Source organism: Phoenix dactylifera, chromosome 6 (genome assembly GCF_051530095.1).
Source record: "Phoenix dactylifera cultivar Ajwa chromosome 6, Ajwa_hap1_PhDact_Kaust_v1.1, whole genome shotgun sequence".
NCBI lineage: Eukaryota > Viridiplantae > Streptophyta > Magnoliopsida > Arecales > Arecaceae > Phoenix > Phoenix dactylifera.
In genome coordinates, this window is record NC_143195.1 from 28676667 (window position 1) to 28698721 (window position 22055).

The 22055-nt window shown below is 38.0% G+C and overlaps 2 protein-coding genes across 2 annotated transcripts; both read right to left on the reverse strand.

The window, feature by feature from the left end:
* Positions 1-5245: 5245 nt before the first annotated feature.
* Positions 5246-11213, reverse strand: LOC103717948 (auxin-responsive protein IAA12-like). Its single transcript, XM_008806534.6, has 5 exons — positions 10652-11213; positions 6815-7149; positions 6560-6668; positions 6235-6299; positions 5246-5896 (listed from the first exon to the last, which is right to left on the reverse strand). Exons 1-5 carry the CDS (start codon positions 11071-11073, stop codon positions 5844-5846), a joined length of 984 nt encoding a protein of 327 aa, XP_008804756.4. The 5' UTR covers positions 11074-11213; the 3' UTR covers positions 5246-5843.
* Positions 11214-14659: 3446 nt separating this feature from the next.
* LOC103717936 (3-ketoacyl-CoA thiolase 2, peroxisomal) lies at positions 14660-21856 on the reverse strand. The gene is made up of 14 exons (XM_008806523.5): positions 21691-21856; positions 21465-21541; positions 20051-20135; positions 19786-19912; positions 19605-19703; positions 19455-19522; positions 19250-19357; positions 19077-19154; positions 17763-17895; positions 17589-17685; positions 16962-17085; positions 16763-16871; positions 15191-15274; positions 14660-15093 (listed from the first exon to the last, which is right to left on the reverse strand). The coding sequence occupies exons 1-14, from the start codon at positions 21772-21774 to the stop codon at positions 14984-14986; spliced, it is 1383 nt and encodes a 460-aa protein (XP_008804745.1). The 5' UTR covers positions 21775-21856; the 3' UTR covers positions 14660-14983.
* Positions 21857-22055: the final 199 nt, after the last annotated feature.

The window sequence follows — 22055 nt, forward strand, 5'->3', positions numbered from 1 at the left end:
CCCATCAAATCTTTAATAAAATTTTGTTCGATTATGTTGTAAGGATCATATTTAGATACAGTAAATTGAGTGATTTAATCAATGAGGGCCTATAATTATGTTTATTGGTTTTAGGTTCAGGGCTTCAACTTGAGTTGTTCGGCTCAAGTTGAAACCAGCTGGTTCACATAAACAGGTCATTTAGATTGAAGCTGTTTACTAAATAAGTCAAATTCAGGTTTAGAATCAGGTTGCGATTGTTTAAATTATTTAAGACCTGTTTAATCAAATTTTATCTGTTTATTAAACATGTTATGTGGGTCAAGCCAATTGCATGTTTGAAATATTATTTGACCCTGAATTCATTTTGGAATGTTCAATTGCCTACATCGTATTTGACCCAACCAATTAGGCTTTAGGGATTCGAGTTGGGCTTGATTTTTTTTTTTTTTGGGTTGAGGCGGATGATTTATATAATTAGACTTGAATTCAAAAAATTACAATCCAACACCTAGTTGGGTTAGCCAAGGGCTGACTTTAGGCCCAACCACAACGTGACCCACACCTAACCCAACCTAAGTCGTTCCAATGACACGTTTTTTTTTTTTATCCTTATGTGTTTTGTTCTTACCAAAAATAGAATTTGTTTCCTATAGATTCATTTTTGTATATTTTTTTCTGTTCTATATATGTTTCTTTTATAATTTTTTTAATACAATGGATCATTAAGGCTGTAACAACCCAGGACCTCATCCAAAATGGTCAGCCGGAAGGTATTATTTGGGTTCCTTGATCCTGTATAAGTACCCAAGATCTACCCAGCAAATAACCGATGTGAGACTAAACACACGCCCGCACGGGTCCTCATAGACTCCCTCCGTTCAAGTCCTGACGTCCTCGTCAGGCTAAGGGTTCATATATATTCAAATCAAATCACAAATACCACGATTGACCCGTGGTCAGCCCCAATGGATCCATGCTGTAGTGTCCCCTAGTCCACATAGGTTATGGGCCGGGTCCGCTCTGATACCATTTGTAACAACCCAGGACCTCACCCAAAATGGTTAGCCAGAAGGTATTATTTGGATTTCTTGATCCTGTATAAGTACCCAAGATCTACCCAGCAAATAACCGATATGGGACTAAACACATGCCCGCACGGGTCCTCACAAAGACAGAGTGGTCTAAACCTTCTCCCTACATCAAAAATCTATGTTGACCATGATGTAAACCAAAGAACCCAAAGTAATCTAACCCAACCCACCGTTAAGTCTTTGGTTAGGACAAGTTAGGTTGGGTGAAGAAATTCCAACCTATGGCCAGCCTGGGTTGGGTGAAAGGGTTAAGACATACAAAGGTCGGATTGGGCTAAGATAGGCCTTCAATTTCACCAACCCTGACGGGTTGCAGCCCCATCCAAGAGTACTCTTTGAGACTTTGACCTCCCCAAAAGATTATTTGGAAGGATAGGAAAAAGTAGAACAAATAGATTTTAGTTAGATTTGTTACAGTTTACTCATGAACCTAACAGAACTTGAGTACGTACCTCAATAAATTTCTTAAGTAATTTGCATGTTCTAGCAAAAGCTGGCAAGACTGCTAATCATTACATCCATCTAATTCATTGTTTTTAATCGACATGATATTTATATTTGTTGGCAAATGCCCGAGGGACAGGTTTGTGGGACCAAATCATACATAAATTGGATGATAATTATATCTCCATTTCTTTCAATTATTTTTTTTTTGACTCCATATTATTATTATTATAGCGGGTGGGCCACTTGGTAATTTATTAGATGATAGTAAGTATGTACATTAGAAGAGATGAAAGGATAAGGTGGTCTCAGCCCTTCATCTAATCATAAAGAGAAGACTGCAAGGAGAATGGAGTGAGAAAAGAGGCTTTTCTCAGAACGAGAGGGATACAAAGGGAGCACATGACCAGGTTTGATTAATATACTTCATCCGTTAGCTGGAGTCATTTCCTCATGCGGATCTCCCCCCCCCCCCCCCCCCCCCCCTTTCTTTTTTTCTTCTTCTTCTTCTTCTTCTTCTTCTTCTTCTTCTTCTTCTTCTTCTTCTTTTTTTTTTTTTTGATACACGGGCTACTCACCCTACTCTAGTGTAGGTGTAGCCAACCGAGTCAAAAGCAAGAACCTGGCACGACGATGCTGGAAGGACCCCCTGGTAAGCTGAAAGAATCTCTCCAGAATGCTGCGCCGCATAGGTAGCCACCGAATCGGCAGCTCGGTCCGGTAGGTATGCACAACCTAAAAGGTGCTACAACCTCCCAAACGTCAAGCTTAACATTTCAATCATCTAAAACATCCATTTTTTGACAGGCCCTTGAAGGCACATCGTCCAGCTTTTTTTTTTTTTTTTTGGTGAAAACTACAAGTACATCCTGCCAAGTCAGAAGAAAGTAAAAAATACAAATGGGGCGGAAGCTCTACTGTGGATGTCTAGCGGAGCTCCCCGGAATGCCGTGCAACATAGAAGACGACCCAGTATGCTGCCCTATTCGCCTCCCGAAAAATGTGTACTGCCTAAAACTCATCCATCTTCATAGCCAACCTGCGAGTCTCACGAATAAGAGGGTGACCATCTATAACTATAGATGAATCCCCCTCAAGGTGCACCCGCCCGGCCTCGAGCACCCGCCTCGCATAGGATATGCCCGCCCAAGCTGCCCACAACTCTGCCCCAGCAACAGTGAGTCCTGGCGTGCACCGGCCACCCACTGCAACCAATCTCCCAAGGTAGTCTCTGATAACAAATCCAATCCCTTCTGACCTTCCATCCATCGCCACACTGCCATCAAAATTTACTTTGAGATGACCAAGGGATGGAGGTGCCCAAGAAACAATGGCGAATCTGGGCGCTGAAATATCATCCGGCTTTCGAATAAGGAAAGACGTTGCTGAAACAGCATTTTTTTTGTGAACGCTTAAAAATGGACGATTCTTTTGTCGCGCTCTCTCCATCTCAAAAGCCATATACCGTCAATGCTGGTTGGGAGGTGGATGAGATGTAGCTTTTGAGAGATTTTTTTTTTTCCAAATATCGGACGAGAAGCCACATTTGAGAAACAAGTGATTCGTCATTTCATCGTCCATTCTGCAGAGTGGGCAAGCAAGCAGCACCTTCATCTTCCCTTTCCTTAGATTATCTGGTGTTAAGATTCTATGATTGGAAACAAGCCATGCAAAAATTTTTGATTTTTCCAATAGAGGGACTTTCCAGATGGTCTGAGCAAAGTTTGCCAACGCAATCTTGGTCAAAAATGGCTTGACTATAGTGATCGGCTGGATCCAAAGGTACACTGGTTGCACTGGTGACATGGATGGTTGTCATCCTCTACTCCGAAACATTTGGGGCATAGTAGGCGAAGACGTTGACTTCCAAGTTGGGTGGCTGTCATCCTTTGCTCCGAACCATTTGGTGTTAGTCATAAATAATAACATGCTAAGATTTAGGGGCATAAAACAAAAATACGCAATCAGTGTAAACCTATATTTTGAAATTATTCTAACATTTGGGGCATAGTACACGGAGATGTTGACTTCCAAGCAAGCATGTCTTTAGGAAGGGTAATATAGCTGTGCATTAGGTGGCTTCACTTGTGGCAAATCATTCTCGATGAGTTCTCTGGACTGGTGAGAGGGAGCGGCATAGAGCGCTCCGTGACTCATTACTTTCTGACTTTGTTGGATGTATTCATACTAGAATGGTATAGACCATTCATTGAAGAAGAAGAAGTATAGTAGCTTTTGACTGCGAAGGTCAAAAGATTATGCCGCAACAGCTGTCACATATTTTAATGGCTAACTCGTTTCCATTTCTCCTCCTGTGCCATCAATGCACGCCATGAAACATTGCGCGAAACTTATTCAATGAAACATGGATGGATTCATGGTTGTTTGCCAAATATCTCTATCATATTGTGCATGACAGAGAGAGAGCACGAACCTACCACAGGGCTGTATTGGACCACTGGTTTTAGCTCACATCGCATAATCCATTTGATGAACGTGTGATGAATCCCGTAACGAAGCAACAGCTTCAAGATACTTCCAAGATATCAGATCGTAAGCTTTTTCCATGTCTGCCTTGATGACCATCAAAGAGTTACGAGCTGAGACTTTTGCCATAGACTGGAAAACCTCCCGGGTAATCATATTACTTCAGATATAAGCACGAAGGCCCACCGTTCAGCAAAGACTAAATTAGGGATCAATGGCTTCAAGTGGAAAACCTCTGATGTTTTTTTAATTCCCACTGATGACCATTTGTATTAGAATTGGAGTATCCAAATGCACTAATTTGTGGATGCTAGATGCCATTCAAGGTGTGTCTGGTTCGCAACTGAAATCAGAATTAGAATACGTTAGAATGGAAATTGAAATGGCCATCTTGTGACATATTTGGTTCATGACCAAAATCGAAATTGAAATCCAAATAAAATTTAAATAGTAGGAAGAGAAAAAAAATAGTTTTGAGTATTCAGACATTCTCGTTTCTGAATCAGAAGAAGGAAGAGGCTCCTCCCAACCCAATAGATAGAATCGGAGTCATTCATTTTCATTCCAGAGTTCAACTCCTCCAAACCAAATATATTCTTAATGATATTTGTGGGATCCCAATGGTCACTCTAATATCATGTTACTTTTTTTTTTCCTCTCCCCATTTTCTAATGGAAGCATATTATATTTCCTGCATAAGCACTTCTTTTGGGAAAAAAAGAAAAAAAAATCTGTTGAATAGGGGATTATTCATTGCTTACGGGCTTTTTTTTAGGGATACAGAGGCAGATACACCTGTTGACAGAACTTTTGGGTGTAAAGCACTATTCTTGTACCATGCTAATGATATACAAATTGTTAATGCAGTAAATATGGACGTATACACTTTGGTCCTTTGTTTCTGTTATCGTCAGAAGTGGCCCAACTTAGGTTCAGGTCCAGTTTCACCCAAAACTTCTGTATCTACAATCTGTAGGCCAACAAGTGTATCTAAATTATTCATCGCTCATTCTCAAATCATGCTACAAAGTGATATACCAAACAAAAATTTCTACCCAAAACACTTCAATGTTGGGGAAAATAAGTCCATCACTCTGAATGTTAGATCATCTATAACATCCTTACATAAAATCAAAGCCCATAAATCATGGCAAGCCAAGCTAATTTCCTCTTCAAAGCTTTCTTCCAAGCTAATTAGACAATCTATCCAAACATGCATAATCCATACGCAGCTAAACAGATAAAAAAGATCAACAAGATTTGATAGAAATCATTCTGCCAGAAATGTAAGCATGTGCTTCTGAATAGTTTGTTCGCAACTATTTCAGCTTTGCCAAGGCCTTATTCTGCGATCAATAACCAAAGACTACCGAGCCTTGGGTCACACATACAAACTTGTGGAGCACCAAGAGAAGAAAATATTTCCAATGTACATTTACAACAAATAAGATTGACACAACTCGAACTGAGCAGGAGGAAAGCAGAAAAAACAGTACCTACAGTATTGAAAGAAAGAGTTAATGTATTACCAAGTGTGTAACATTATGCTACAACGTAAACATGATGTCATATCTTGCAAGCCACCCAACAAAAGGGAACCGGAACATTCAACTTCACGATTTCCACCACCACAACCACCACCCAGAAACACAACAAAAAAAAGGGGGATTAAATAACAAAATGAAACAAATGACAGTTGTAGCGTTGAGCAACCCCCAAGGCCCCCGAAACCCACCCTCCACCTGCTCACCCACCACAAAAGAAAAAAAAAATCCTCCATACTCCTTATCTTATACCTTTCTCCAACGATCTTCAACTACTAAAAACCTTGTTTTGATGCTAGGGAACGTTTCCTAGTCCACCACTGGACTTGGAGGAACGAAGCCTTGGTGCTGCAGAGATGTTTCTTACATAAGTAAGCATATCAAAGATCAATGACCATATTTCTTTCTTAAGCTGTCAATCAATTAATATATGTGCACTAACTAATCGTACAACAAAACCATGCAAATTCAAACAACGCGCCACCAGACTCATGGAACTTTCCCTTAGATAAGCCAAAGCATTAATATCCTGAAACAAGGCTCCAATGTCTTACACGGACAATCATGAGTTTGTAGTGCCATGGTCAGTGCCATGGTCCAAATGAATGTATGTGATTGGTTGTTTCAGTTATAAAATGATTGCATCTGACATTTCCATATAAAGATTGACTAGAGATGGGACTTACCAAGCCCCCCACTGGTGTCGGAGGTCCTCACGATTCTAAGTCTCTTGACAGTGCTCAAAAACATTCTGTTATAAAAACCAAATTGAAATTAGATGGATAAACTTGGAGTCTTAGATTAAGAAAGAAAACATAAACGTCAAACATAGAAATATTCCTTCCCAAGAAACTCGAGCAATTAGTTTATTTAAATGACTCTGATGCACAATTGTACTATCTCACTAACAAAGTGACAGACATGATTGTTTTTGTATAGGCATTTGTTGAATTTAGCAAGTTGGTAGGTTGTCATAATTCACATTAACATCAGCACAAAGGAAATGCATACCCCCATGGAACATCTCCAACCAACATCCAGTCTCCATCCTTGTCCTCGTATGTTAGTAAGAACTCAGAGGAGCCATCATGCAACTTTGAGGTCCCTGAGCCACCTACCACTATCCATGGTGATTAAATTAATTACTGTCTCATCTAAAGATTACCAGCCCAAACACATCTATAGACTTATCTACTGACATATATACATCAAAAAAAGATATTGACATTGACAATACAAAAAAAATTGTAGGATTTATGAACTTACATATGGAAGCACCAAGTGCTGATGTTGGTTTGTGAAACATGGCCTCAAGTGCTCCTGCAAGTGTTTCATAGGACCGATGGGCATTGAGATCGACCTTCCTCCCGATAACATCCCCATCCATGTTCACCTTGACAAAGAGAGAATTCCCAGCAAGCCCCCCTTTCTTTTCAAGTTCCTTAGCAATTACTTCTTTTGTAATGTTTTTGCTCTTTTCATTGGTCTTCTTGGGGGTTGTCGTTACTGCAGCATTTGAGGATGCATTATCTTTGGATTGGTTAACTATGCTGTTCATCCTGTATGCTCTTATAGGTGGCCATCCCACCACCATCTGAGTGCTGCGGGATAAAAATTTTAAAATAACATAAATAATTAGCTCATCAGTCAAAAAAGAGAGAGCGATGCAAGAATATTAAAATCATTTGGGAAGGGGGAATAAAAAGAAAAAAAAATTCAGGCAACACATATGTATCAATATCATAGTACTCTAAACAGAGAAATTCGTCCAACCTTACTTTTAGAGAAATAGGATTAAAATGATAAGCTTATGTTTGGTTTTTGTATGTATGCTAGGAGGAAGAGGATTTTTTTTTCTCTTCCTTTTTTCTTTTCTTTTTTTTTGGTGATGGTGGGGGAGGGATTGGGTGGGTGGGTCAACGGTGGTGCTACAAGATTAGATTAACATAAAAATAGAACGAAAAATAGGAAAAAACATGCTTATATGGAAATAAGAAATGCCATACACTGCACAAAAATTAAAATCCTGACAAAATCCTAGATACAAGACATCTCTTATACCAATCCGTATCCATTTCCATACAGCCCAAGTCACCAATTCTACCAAGTAAAAAATCATGCCATGCATCTAGGAATGCAAACGAGCCAAACACAAGCAAGCTGGGGCAAGCTTGAGTTGAGTTATAAATACCGAGCACAAGCTCAGCCAATATAGTGTCAGACCAGTTTGAGCTCAGATTGCTTCGTTCAGAAAATTGGGAGCTTGGCTCATTTAGATTGAAACCATGTGAACTTAGCTTGCTTATTATGGCCCAATTTCACGTTCAAGAAAAAAACCTAACAAAGGATGTGGTCTTGACCTTCCCCAGTTCCAACAAAACTCTTAGGCTGCATTCAAAAGTGGAATAAAAAATACAGAATAATTGGATTAAATGGAGTAAGTTTTTGTTTTGTTTTTTTTTTTAGAGGGGGGGTGGGGAGGCAAAATTATTCCATCTTTTATTGGAGTAAGTAATTCCAAGATTAACTGGGTAAATGAGTTAGGAGGATAACAAAATATACATTCTGTCATTCTAAAAGGTGGCATGTTTCGTGTGCTCAAATGACTGTTTGGCTAAAAAGAGGTGTGTAGGCAGGTTAAGACACTTCTGTTTCTCCTCATTCCGCTTCCAAATGCAGTCTTAGGGAGAAGAGGGAGGGAGAAAATAAGGGAGGGAGTGGGGGAGGTGTTGATGTGTACAAGAAAGGCTGATGAAGCTGGATGCTAGCATGAATTGAGAGCACAACCATCCTTGACTTAGATTATGATGGTCATTGCCATTATTATCCACCATGGCTCCATCAGCAGCATTTGTTTCCAACCCACCCCCCCACCCCGCGCCAACAAAAAAAAAAGGGACAAGATGGGACTTGGGAATCTAATATTACAAAGGGTTCTGGGTTGTGGTGTGGTGTTGGGTTATGCAGGGAGTTTAGAAATAAAAAGAGAGTGGGAGGACGTAAGAGAAGAAACAAAAGAGGAGAATTGGGGGTGCCATCATAATTGAAAGGAATGGACTGAGGGATACCTAAACCATTAGATCAAGATCCAAGTATTACATCAATTACTAGGGGTGGCAATAGGGGCTGGTAGCTTGCTAATTCGATCTGAACCTGATCTAGAATTTAAGTTGCCCTTGGATACCAACTTAAAGCCAAAATATTACAGGTTCGTGTTAGGGTTATGCCAATCTATAATTGAATAACTGAAACCTGACCAATTATATATATGTACTTACATATATACATGGAAATGTGCATGTGTTCATGTGGATGCTTCTGTATGCATGCAAGTGTGTTTGCATAGAAGCAGAAATAAGAGGATAAATGAAAGCATCAACACCAACTTCCTTAAACTCGACTCCTAGGGTTCTTGTGTGTGATGTTGATGTTTACTATCCACAAGGTAGCAATCTGGGTAAATTAGTAAGTCAGAAAAAATAGTCCAACCAAATGTCAAAATAGCATGACAATTACCACACCAAACACTACCAATTTCCTACAAGGACATCCTACCATCTTCTCACCTCCCCCTCCCACTTATACAGCACATCCTTGATTTCCTCTGAGCTAGACATTCAACACCAACATACAAGGTTTGAAACTTTACCTGATATTAGCTATTCTTGATTACTAAAAATTTTGATATTTGTTATCAATTATTTTTCTCACTTTTGAATCACTTTTATTTCTTTTGAATTAAAAGGAGTTTGGTTTAAATTCAAATAAAAAGTAGCTTTACCATGATGTAGGAGACTTTTTAAGGTCAAATTCTGAGGACAAAGAGGAGAGGTTAACGCAGTAAATTGATCCAGCTTAATATTGGATTCCCAATATTTAAGCTTGGATTTACAAGATCTTAGTTTAAACCATGTCTACTCTTCATGCTCTATAGTTTACAAGTCATTTTCAGATATTTGGTTCTTGATATGGTCATAATCATTGTATCAAGTTCATACTTAAAATGCAGTTTAACATCGGTACATTCTACATTATAGATATTTACAAGATTAGAATTTAATGGATTAAATTAAAAATTTATCAACCAAATGAATGTAACATATTATTTCCATTGTTTTTTAAAAGAATAGAATGATTTTTACAATTTGAGGCTTTTACACTGGAACTACCAAACATATAAATCCGAATTACAAACAGTATAACATAATCTAAGATCATGTGATGTATGTTTCCAGGACTTTTTTTTTATTTTCTTATTTTTACATGATTATTTCGCAATATTTGGTCGAAACTCAAAAACTGAACTGAAACTACTGAAATGGTTAAAAAAGAAACTCAGTAAATCACTAAAATGGTTAAAAAAGAACCTCAGTAAATCACTGAAATGGTTAAAAATGAAACTCAGTAAGCCCAACTGAAACTGAAACAAGAGTCTTCAAACTTTGCCCTACATCTTTCAAACCTCATCTTTAATTTCCGAGCTTTGGCACTAGAAGTGCCACAACCAAGAGTGATACCACAGTAAAGCCTCAACGATCAAAACCAAGTGAAGCAGCTAATATGGTGGCCTCAGTGGCCTCTGTCCTAAGGGCCGGATCTAATATTAGTGAGACGGTGACCTACAACAAGCTGATACAATTCAGGAGGAGAATGTATCAAGAAGAGAAATAATAGCAATAACACAAGAAAACGATGCAAAAGAAAAGATCATATATAAAACAACACCACCCTAAACTGAAATATATCAAACCACTCATTGTTAGCATAAGAATAATATCCATGGAAAAAAAAGAATAAGCTATCTTTAATCGTAGAACAGGAGCTAGATCCAACTAATCTAACTCACTGATGAAGAACAGTATAGCCTTAAAAAAAGATAAATAAATGACAAGGGAATATCAAATAAACCTCAGCATCAAACCGAGGGTATCTTAAAAATGAAAAAAAAAAGGCCTAAAACCTAAAATAGTCAAATAAATAAAAAAGGCATTCAATCGAGAGAGATTCTAAATTTGAGAAAAAATATTAAAATCCCCCTTCAAAAGGTAATAAAAGGGAAGAACTGCAACAAAAAGGAAAAGAAGGAAAACCCCTAACGGTCACCTGGGTGGTGGATTGGCGGACCCCGCGGCATCCGGCAAACCGGATACTATAACCCTCCGAGACGCAGCGCTGCCGGCGCTACCGCCGCCGACCAGCGTCGCCGAAGAGGAGACGGAGGAGGAGGAAGACAGCGGCGAAGCGCGCGACACCAGCGACGGGAAGTCCTCGGCGGTGAGAATCCTACAGTAGTCCCGCCACGGCGCCCCTCCCCGGTTCCCGCCTCCACCGGTAGCCTTCTTGGCCCCCAGGCTCAGTCCCAGCTCCAGCTCCTCCTCTTCATCCTCGGCTCCGCCGTCGTCGCCCTTGCCGCCGACGTAGCACGAGGAGCTCTCCTCCGAAAGACACACGTAGTCCTTCTCCACCATGTCCCCTTCCGACTCCTCCGCCACCGCCGCCGGCCGCCCCTTCGACACCGTCGACATCGAGCCGGAGGATGACTCGCGCCCCCCTACTTCCTCCCTCTAGAAAAAAGACCGGCGCCGGGAATCGGGGGGACGGCACCCGCACCCTTTCTCCGAGTTGATGCTTTGCGAATCGTGCGGGGCGGTTAACGCCAGTGGACAAATATGGGAAGCCGAAGGAGCGGAGTTGAAATAGGTCCAAGTCTAGATTCTCTCATACGGATAGAATGCATAAACTCTATATGCGGTCAACTAAGTCTGGGCCGCTGTTTTGATATCTGACCGTTACTGAGTTGAAAGCGTGAATAAATGGACGGCAGATCAAGAGATCGCGTAGAGAATCTAGATGCGGACTTCTTTTTTGGCTTGGACTGGACGGTGCTGGAAGACAGGGACAAGAGAATACTGCTTCTGGATTGCCGGCTTTTCTGCAGGCCCCAGTTTCGGTTTTTCTTAGAAGGGTTCTCAACTACGTACGCATCCATAGAAAGTTTATATGCAGAATCCATATCTGCCGTCGATCATTCCAAATGGTACCTTGCTGATTCGTTGCTTGAAACAGCTACCGCATAAAAATTCTATGCGTACGTGGGTAACTGAGAATCTGACAATTGGCTTATTCCTGTGTTCACTTTTCCTTGTTTTTTAATGAAAAATTAAGTCCTATGCACCCCATGACAAGCCTTATTCATCAAATGCATTGTTCCAAAAATAGACGACTATAATTAACTATATACATGATCATATGGTATACATCCTATACAATATAATTTCTTGTTATTGGCTGATTTGATGATCTAAAATCGTTTGCCAGAATGTTGTCATATCTTGCAGGAGCATTACTTATGAAATTTCACGCAGTGTGGATGTTATCAATGCATGAAATGGCAGTTTCCTTTTGTTGCATGCATTCAAAAGATGCATGCCAGCTTATGAACTAAGTATCTCTTTGGATGATTCAACAAGATCTAGCACTTGATGTACCAATAAAAAAAAAGAAAACAAGAACTAGAACTTAGCAACGTACTTTTTTATTCCTTGTTTTACAATGTTTTCTTGTTATACATATAATATTTTTTACATATAAGTATTTTATTTTTTTTAATCGATTACTAATTAATTTTGTAAATGAGAGTGACCTGCTACCGGTTCAGACTCTCAAAGTGCTAATCAATTAAGAAAATGGCTATTTATGAGTGAGTATTAAGCTAATCATTACTATTTTAACTTATTTTTATCAAGGAGCATGGATTGTTAATGACTTGCAGAGTAAAAGGAGAAAGAAGAAAATAAAAAGAAATAATTGAATACCTCAACCTCCGAAAAGTTTAATAACTTGGGGAAAATAAAGGAAGTTCTACAAAAATGCTGAAAATATGGTTGAAAGATGATATCTTCATCTAGAGAACTCGTTTGGTTCATAAGAAAAATTTATCCATAGAAAATATTTTTTCTCAAAAGCTAATACCCAGATATATAATGCTTCAAAAGTAGTTTTTACATATAGATGGTTTATGTTTGGTTGATTATCTACTTTTTTTATGAAAAAGTTATATAAAATATATATTACACTTTTAATAAAGAGAAATTTTTTGAAAAAAAAAATATTACCTCAATTTTGAGCAGGTGGAAAAATAATTTTTCTATATCTCATATAAATTTTTTTATAACATATAAAAATTTATTTTTAAAATTTTTTATTATTAAAAAAAATCAAATATAAAATATTTTTATTTTTTCGTTCATCAATATTTTTTTCACCCTTGCCGCGAACCAAAAGGAGTCCAGAATTCAAAAGGAGCAAAATAATTCAAGTGCACTTAATCTTCTCGAGGGACGAGGGCGGCCCATCCGGCAACCGTCGAGCGACAACCCGACACGGCGCCTCACATGTGAGGCGCCTCACAGCACAAACGTGGGTCCCGCGACGATCAACCCCGCGGCAAAACCTCCTACGCCACCGCTAGATCCGCCGTTCGAGCTTGCCCTTCGAAATATCGGACGGTGAACGTTTCTTTGACGTCCGGGAGATGACAAGGGCTCCGGGATTGCAAGGGCACTGTCGAGGGGGCAGCGCCGTGGGGGCACCTCATTATGTCTCGGTTGTTTAAATCGTTTATTTCCCATTTCAAGCAAGCATCCGTCCACCGGTTGCCCTTCATTATTATTGTTATCATTTCTTTTAAACGTGGCAAGCGGCGCATACATCTAGAGAAGCTAATGAAATCACGAATTAAATGGCTTTCTATAGTTGTATGTGGCCAGTTACGCAGTTACTTTAGAAACGTCCAGTGTTTCGGAGGAATGGAGTTGTTTGAACGTTCTAAAATTTGTTATTTTCTAATTTTATTGAATGTATTCATACTAGGGCTATATGGGTAAAAAAAAAAACAATATTTAAGTAAGGTAGCCCCATCGGCAAATATCTTGCATGGATTTGAGGCCTGAAAGGCAGTAGGGTGTTTTATAATTTTCATGTCCTAGTGCTTATGGAACTGATTTGTTTGTGTAACTCGCAATTTTTTTCTTTTTGGTACAAACAAAAAGTATGCTGCATTACAGAAAAACGGCGATGAAATACAACAATCAGTGTAAATAAAGAGAACTACAATCTTATGAAACTACACCCGCATAACATCAGCTATCAAAATGCTCTGAAACTGTGTTGAAAAGAGCCCAAGTTCGAGGAATATATTATCATTGTGCAATGCTTAAGTTGGAAATTATGGAAATTAAAGAGTTTGGGTAAGCATGGAGTCACTATTTAGGTGAGGATAGTCTATAGGCGATGGGTAAGTAAATTTATTCAAGATGTCTTTTCTTGGATAACGACATTTCTCATATATTTTGGGTGAAACAAATGCATCCTCCATTTTTGATCTCTTACCATCCGTTGGGCAGTGATAAAGAAGGACTCATTTTTTTTTAAAAAAACTTTACCCAGCATTCTCTCTTAGAAATTGGTGCCAACCGAGATATAAGCTGTTAACTAATTGATCTTCTTTGCCAACCATTCTCTTTCCCCTTACTCTTACCACTATACCTAAACCCTTGTTTCCCTTCTTTGGTCCTGCATTAGCACTTGCAGTAGGTTCCCTAATGCCATCCTAATGATCTCCGGCATTGCATTTTATTGGTCCAACTTATCCCTCCTTTTATCCACCTCTTTCACCATGAAACATATTCATTCTATGCCACTTATGGTTGAATTATACAAGTTGGGGATAAAAGCAAAAGTATAAAAGTTTCTAAATTGAGATCATTCTCTTGAAAAAAAACTAGCCAAAAGAACAGAGAAATGACTTAAGTTGAAACCCGCGAATGCGATGAACTGAAAGAATGGTGTTACAATCAATTTTCCCAATGTAGCACAACCATCCCCAAGTGCAATTCTGGGATTATTGGGATCCACGGGGCACGCAGATCTTAAACTGCTTTTTAGGGGAAAAAAGCAGCCTGCTTAATAAATCAAAGTTCTTATCATATGTCCAAAGCCTAAAAATAGAATTAAATTGTTTTAGCATTAAATAAAGAGACAAATCAAGGGTTAAAAGTTCCTGCAGCATGAAATCACCTTTCTTCTATGTTAACACAGATTGATCAGAAATTTCTTCAACAAAGAGCGAAAGACACATCGAGATAGATCATCACAAGAACAATGCTAAATATCACATCACAACTTCCGAAAGACAACAATAAACAGAGAAAATGGTAGAACCTTCAATCAATAATACATCCATCATGGTCCAAACAATGGATGGTCTATGGAGGTTGATCAACCAATTTAAAGCCACGCATCACCTAACTCACTGTGATGCTTATTATTTCCCAGAGGACCACTACAGTTAATTGGGATATCCATCACTTTCCAGATCTTGCTGTGTAAAGCAATATTCATCAAGATAAGTATAAAACTTGTGAATGTCGAAAGCTACATGGCATCCTTGGATAACAGGTTGTTAGACTGGATCCTCCTGACATTACTGAGCTGATCTACCACATCTCCTCGCTCAAAAACAGCTGCAGCTCCCATCCCGGAACCTGCCATATATTTTAAACCAGTTACCTTAGCCAACTTACGCACATAAACAAACAAGAGCACACAAATTGGAAGGGAGGGAGGGAGGGAGGGTGGGACCTATGCACATAGAAATCACTCCAAACCGGCAGTCCTTGCCTCTGCGCTTCATCTCGTTTAGAAGAGTGCTCACAGAGCGGGCACCTGCGGACAGGAAAAATAACAAAAATGACTTTTCCTCTCTTTTCTTTGTTTTTTTGGTATGAAAAAAGGTCTGAATGAGCCAAAATGAATATTGCAAGATTTACAGGCAGCATTTTGGCCCCGGCAGCACATACATGTGACTGAGACGAATGTAAACCCAAAGCAAACAGAAAGTGACCGGATTCTGCTCCAAATTTGATTCCACAGTAGTGGGAATGGGTTTTTAGTTCTACCGTCCAATCATTTGGATTGCACGTAGCTCGCATATGAATGGACTCCTATAGTGACCTCAAATATGATGAAACAACATGCCAAAAATATGAATTGCTTCAACATGAAGTCCTTTCCATTAGATCTGGTATGGGACCAAAAATTTGAATATATTTCCATATATTAATCTCGACCATTTTTTATTGTTGTATTTAGCAACTCAGTGGCAAACTGTCTGCATGAATTTTATCCTAATGATATCCATATGGAACCTAAAATAAATTGTTTATGCATATTATTTTATTTCAGATTTGGATTGTGTAACATCTCAAACACTAAATAATCTGGAAGTGCCATTCCTTTTTGGCCACATTGATTATGCAAAAGAGTAGAAGCCAGTAGTGTCAAATAATTCATAATATTTGAAATTAACTTTATGGCCAGATAAAATAATGCAAGTTGATGAGTTTGATTAGAGAAAAAAGAAAATCCAATATTTGAAAACTCATGCAAATAAAAAACAATTTCTAAAAACATCACCAAAGTTCATATTTAAACTAAAAGATATAGAAAGAACTCTACTGACCTTGTGCAGACCTAGAAATTTTGGAAATAAATAAATAGAATACAGTAAATTTACCTATGAATGAAAAGCCGTAACCAAATTATGTGGTAGATATTATGAACTCTGGATTGTTTGGTGAAAATCAAATTGCAACTTAAGGTTAATACTTGTTAGGCAAAATCTACAATCATACTCAGCAGATGCACAAAACTTCTGACATATGAGAACAGGTTAAGGAAGAAAGCAGTGAGGCCTATCCAGTTTGCCCTCATTAAATGCAATTTTGCCCTCATTCCCATGACACTAACTTTTCCATGTGATTGGTGATTAAAGCAGCCTGAAGTTCATTCTATACCAAATAATGCAAAATATATTTGAATAAATAATCAAATGAAAAGCTTATCCAGTTCCATTTTTTTTTACTTTACATTTCTAAGATGTCAATGATGAAACATAAGACTCAACAGCAATTGTACCCTGATATTACAGTCCCTAACCATTAGATCTGCAAGAACTTATTATTTTCTTAAAATATCTTTAGACAATTTTTTCATAGACAAGACTATTATGGAGCACAGCTACTAGTTAACTTCTTTTTTTGTCAACAATGCTAGTGAATAATTTAGCTCAGACACCAATCTTCAATATTTTTTCAAGCTATAGTTGCATGTTATATTCATAACACAGTTATACAAAATGATTTTATTAAATACCTGTAGCACCCAATGGATGTCCAAGAGCGATAGCACCACCATTAACATTTACTTTTGAAGGGTCTAGCTCCAGCTTTTTGCAGCAATATACAAATTGGGAGGCAAATGCCTAGATAAACAAAAAACAAAATTTTAATTTCGCATTTTCCATTAAATAAATAGAAATAATAGGTTAGAGAAGTTGACCCCACACTATTACCTCATTAATTTCAAAAAGGTCAATATCATCAATCTGAAGACCAGCAGCTTTCACCGCAGCAGGTATTGCAACAGCAGGACCGATGCCCATTACAGCAGGATCCACTCCAACCGCAGCAAAACTCCTAATCAGGTCAGTACATATATTTTTTCAATAAAACTTATCTCGTGTAAATTATAATACACCACATACTATATGTAACCCATTTAATGTATGTAATCAGCTGATAGCAAAATAAAGCTTCTAATAATATTTCAAATTTCCAATTACAATAACTAATGTCAACTTTGGGCAGAGCATAACCAACAAGAACCATAAGCTGTGCTAATACATATCCCAAAAAAAATCAATAATTATATCAATAATTCTGTAAATGGATGCTTCATGGGCAAAACCCTGCCGATAATTAGTCAAGCGACTCGAGAACATAATTGCCAAAAGAAAGAAGGTTATTGGTCCTACCACCAGAGCGTGTGAATCTAGTTATGGATGGAGTGACTACACTAAGAGAATAGGTAAGTACAGATACAGAAATCAAGCATTCCAACATCTTAAGTAAATCTAGATAGATAAATAATTTTTGTAGCATATGTTGGAATTGTTTACTTTTAAATGGGAATGTTTAACCTGAATACTCCAAGTATGGGAAACCCCTTTTGCATTGCAACATCTTTTCTCATGAGAAGCACTGCTCCAGCACCATCACTCACTTGACTAGCATTGCCTGCAATGACCAAATTAATATCCATAGGCCAAGAATTAGCTATATTTCTAAAAATTCACACAAGATGCCTTTAATACCAGCAGTTGTGCTTCCATCTTTCTTAAATGCAGGTTTGAGTTTTGCAAGAACAGACATTGATGTGTCTGGCCGAACTCCATCATCAACAGAAATTGTGACTTGCTTTTCCTCTCCAGATTTTGGGTCTACAATCTTCACAGGATAACATTTATCACATCAACATTGAGAAAATATAACAGCAAGAAGAATAAAACAAAACCTGTTAAAATAATTGTAAGGGAATACAATCGGAGATTTTTTTCTTATTTTATCCCCAAATTTATCTCTACAAATTGATAGCAGAAGTACTTCTTTAGCCAATTGCTTGTTTATAATTTCTTGGTGTTCTTCCCTTCCTGGGATTTTTGCATATATACCCTTCAAAAGAATTAATTGCTCATTTGTCCTTCAAAAAGTGATAGATACATACATGCATTCGCACATACAAATATGAGGGCGCGGTTAAAATTTAACCACCGGAGAAACTCTGTAAGTTGCTCCTGCCAACAAATGACAAATTTACCTCATGTATTGCAGTAGATAATTTTCTATAAATGGGGCATTTTTGGTCATTTGGCCAAGGCCATCAATGCATTTAAATTGAAGCAATTATTTCAAGAAAAACAGGTGCATTTATGGCATGGCCCGAATGACAAAAATACCTCCATGCATATAAAACTATTTAATGGAATGTATGGAGGTTAAATCTGTCATTTGCTAGTAGGAGCAACCTACAGGGTTGCACGAATGGAAGTATTATAACACCATCCAAAGTGCAAAACTTGCATATTACACCTCTAAAAAAATGAAATTTTCAAGTAAGCTCCTCCCAAATATGAAAATTGCATGCACTCCATGTGTTAAGATGATATCCTCCAAATTAAAAGTAACATCAAGATATTGTCTAGCATGCTATCCCTTCAGCAATTTTTGCCTGTATACTTTTCAAAAGGTGCTTAATTACTTTCAAAAAACACATATAAACTAGTGGCACAAAGTTTTAGATATTCACCTCAAAATTTCAAAAAATATATGTAATCCAGGGGAAACTAGTAAATGGGTAAGCTAACTTCTAAACTAGAAAACTATGACTAGAATATTAGAACTGAAAGTGCAATGACAGGAAGGGTATATATGCAAATCTTAGAGTTTTAGAGGTGTATATATGCAATATCAACTTTGTAGGCCAAATACACAGGTACAGGGTTTTTAAGGGGCATATATGCAAAGAATTCCTTTCTTTTAATACTAAGTAATTATAAAACCTCTTACAAGTTAATAATAGAGTTCAAAAAAGAGACATATATCATAGGAACTGATTGCAGTAATTTCACCTTTGTAGTTACTGGAATGATTTCTTCCTTAAATTTGCCGGCAGCAGTTGCTGCAGCTGCCCGCCTATGAGATTCAACCTAAACAAAGAAAAGACAACCAAAGAGAAAAAAAATAAAACAAAATTAGCATATGCTTGCCACACAAGAACAACAAATAGACATGCAAAACTCACAGCAGCCTGATCTTGCTCCTGTCGTGTTACGCCATAACGCTGTGCAACAATCTCAGAAGTCATGCCCATGGGAAGAAGGCAGTCTCGGGCTTGTGCAAACATCTCTGCCTAGAGCATAACAAGTGGATTTTTGATGCAAAAGGATCTTAGATAATGTCTAATTTTACAGAAAGCATGTAAGAAGCTTTGGGTATCCAGGACATACTCTGGGATTAACTGGCACAATCCTGCCAACTGAATTTACAGTCATAGATTCCATCCCAGCTGCAATACCTGCATTGGTAACATAAAACTAATAAGGCGAAGAGTTTAGTCAAAAAACACGAGAACAAGGCAAACCACAGTAAAATGCTACCAATATCATAAAATCCAGCTTTAATAGAAGCAGCAATATCAGCAACAGCCTGAAGTCCAGACGAACATTGTCGGTTCACAGTTCTGAGAGGAACAGTTTCTGTTTTATCCACAAAGGCAGTGTAAGGCACAGGATACATTCACAAATATTACAAGCATAGAGCACAAGGAAACACAAATACCAGGGAAACCCGCATAAAATGCTGCCATCCTGCATTCAATTGCTCTCTGGGATCCAGGTGCCAATACAGTACCAACAACGATATCACCAACTTCACTTGGGTTAAGTTTGGTCTTATCCAACAATGCCTGCAACAGAAAATTTGTCAGGGATTGCATAACATGAAGTGAAACAAGATAACCCCAGTATTTTAACATTTACAAGATCTTGACCAATTTGATTGTCAGCACGTTGTCTGCCAGTGAAAATTTGAAAAATTTACAAACCTTAAGAACAGGTGCTAACAGGTCCTCAGGATGTGTATCCTTAAAGCCCCCTCGTTTGGACTTACAAATTGCAGTACGACAAGCACTGTTTGACATACATAAATCACAATAATGCATAAGAAAGAAATATTATCAATCCATCTTTACAAGACAGAATGAAGTACATGATAAAACTACATCAACCAATGCCATAACAGAATAGATAATTGTACATTAGAAAATGTCAAAATAGGGCAGGTACTAATCTGCTATGCTAGCAATATCATAAACAACAAATAAATTCAGTTTGTTCTCTTTTCCATTAATATAACTCTATTGGGCAAGTTTATATATGCTGAATCCTTGTGGGCTCCCAAATCCAGAGTTGCAAGATTCTTCAGGTCTGAGGTGCAACTGCTGTCATTGAAAGCAAATTGTAATATTGAACCACCTTTTTAGCTCTGGATACTAGAATCTAATGTGTGGTCTCATTTTAGAAGTCCGTTCATGTGTTCTTTCAAACATGATAATTGGTTGCAATGACTGGGTTTAGATGGCTTCCAAAGGCAAGGTCTTTGTATTGCTACCGATATTTTCCCTTCCATCATATTATGGAAAGCTAATGATGTTTCAATTGTTATAGTCTGAAAAATAAACTCTCCATTTTGATGGACAGTTGAAGGATACAGATTCTCCATAGAAAATTCTTCTGGTAGTAGTTTAACATATGGTTGCTAATAGACAGAGATCAACTTAGGCCACCAGCTATAACATATGATGCATTATTTTTCAGTTATTGATATAATTGAAAGTAACAGCTATTATAACAGTCGCTGATTAATTTTAAAATGGTCTCCTTCCAGGTAAATCTGCAAAAATAAAGGCCGCTCTTACTCCATAACAGTTTCAAAGAGTTCCTATTATAACGGGAATACAGAACTATTGGAAGCTTAGTATCAACAGATTATAATAATAATAATAATAATAGGGGGAAATATACAAAAAAAGGAGAAATTTCTTACTAAATGTATAACTTACTTCATCTCTAAGTCTTGGCCATTTTATTCGGAAAGAAAGAGCTTCACAAGACTGATCACACAAATAGTCATGCATAACGAAAGCAAACAAACGACTGATGGAAAAATAAATTCACTAAATACAGAATAAAGGGACCAAATAGAGAAATAAAGAAGAGGATTTTTTTTTATAAAAAAAAAACGACAATTTTGGGTCTTTTCTAATTGAACTATATACATCTTTTCTGCAACAAGATTTGAGATGATCTTCCATTTTAGATATATAATAAAAGCAAAAGACCAAGCTTAAACCGATCCCAAAACAACTCAGAGACAATTGATTTCTGAGCATCTCCAAAGGGACTAAATACAAGAAATAGAAATGAAATCGATCGAACCGGAGAACAAGGAATTCTTACGCGACGATAACAACATCGTCTCCGAAGCAAGAACTCCTCTGGTACGCCGCGCTGTCCCCAGCAGCACAAATCGAAGTCTGCCAAGAAACAACCATTTCCAATTCAAGTCAAGAAACAGATAAATGGAGGCCAACAAACCCTTTAGAAAACGAATCAAATCCTTTCCCCTACGAATCCCAAACTGAAATCAATCAAGAAAGTAAACACGGATCGTCGAAATACGAACAGAGAGCGTCGGATGATCGTCAGATCCGGAGGAGGGATGGAGATGCTGGAGGAGGACTCTTTGCCTGCCGATGGCTTTTTCCATCTCTCTCTCTCTCTCTCTCTCTCTCTCTCTGCCTCGCTCTCTATTGGATTTAGTTCCCCTGCTCTCTTGCCCTCTCGCCCTTTAGACGGGGAGTGTCAATATATATTTTAGTACAAACAAGAAGTTTGGTCAGAGGTCAAAACGAGACGACGTAAGCAGGTCCACCAGCTCAGCGGTTGATCGGTCCAATCATAAACCAACTTATATAAAAAAAAATAAAAAAATAAATAAATAAGAAATTATTATATGGACCATATCGAGCGGACCAAGGCATCACGGAG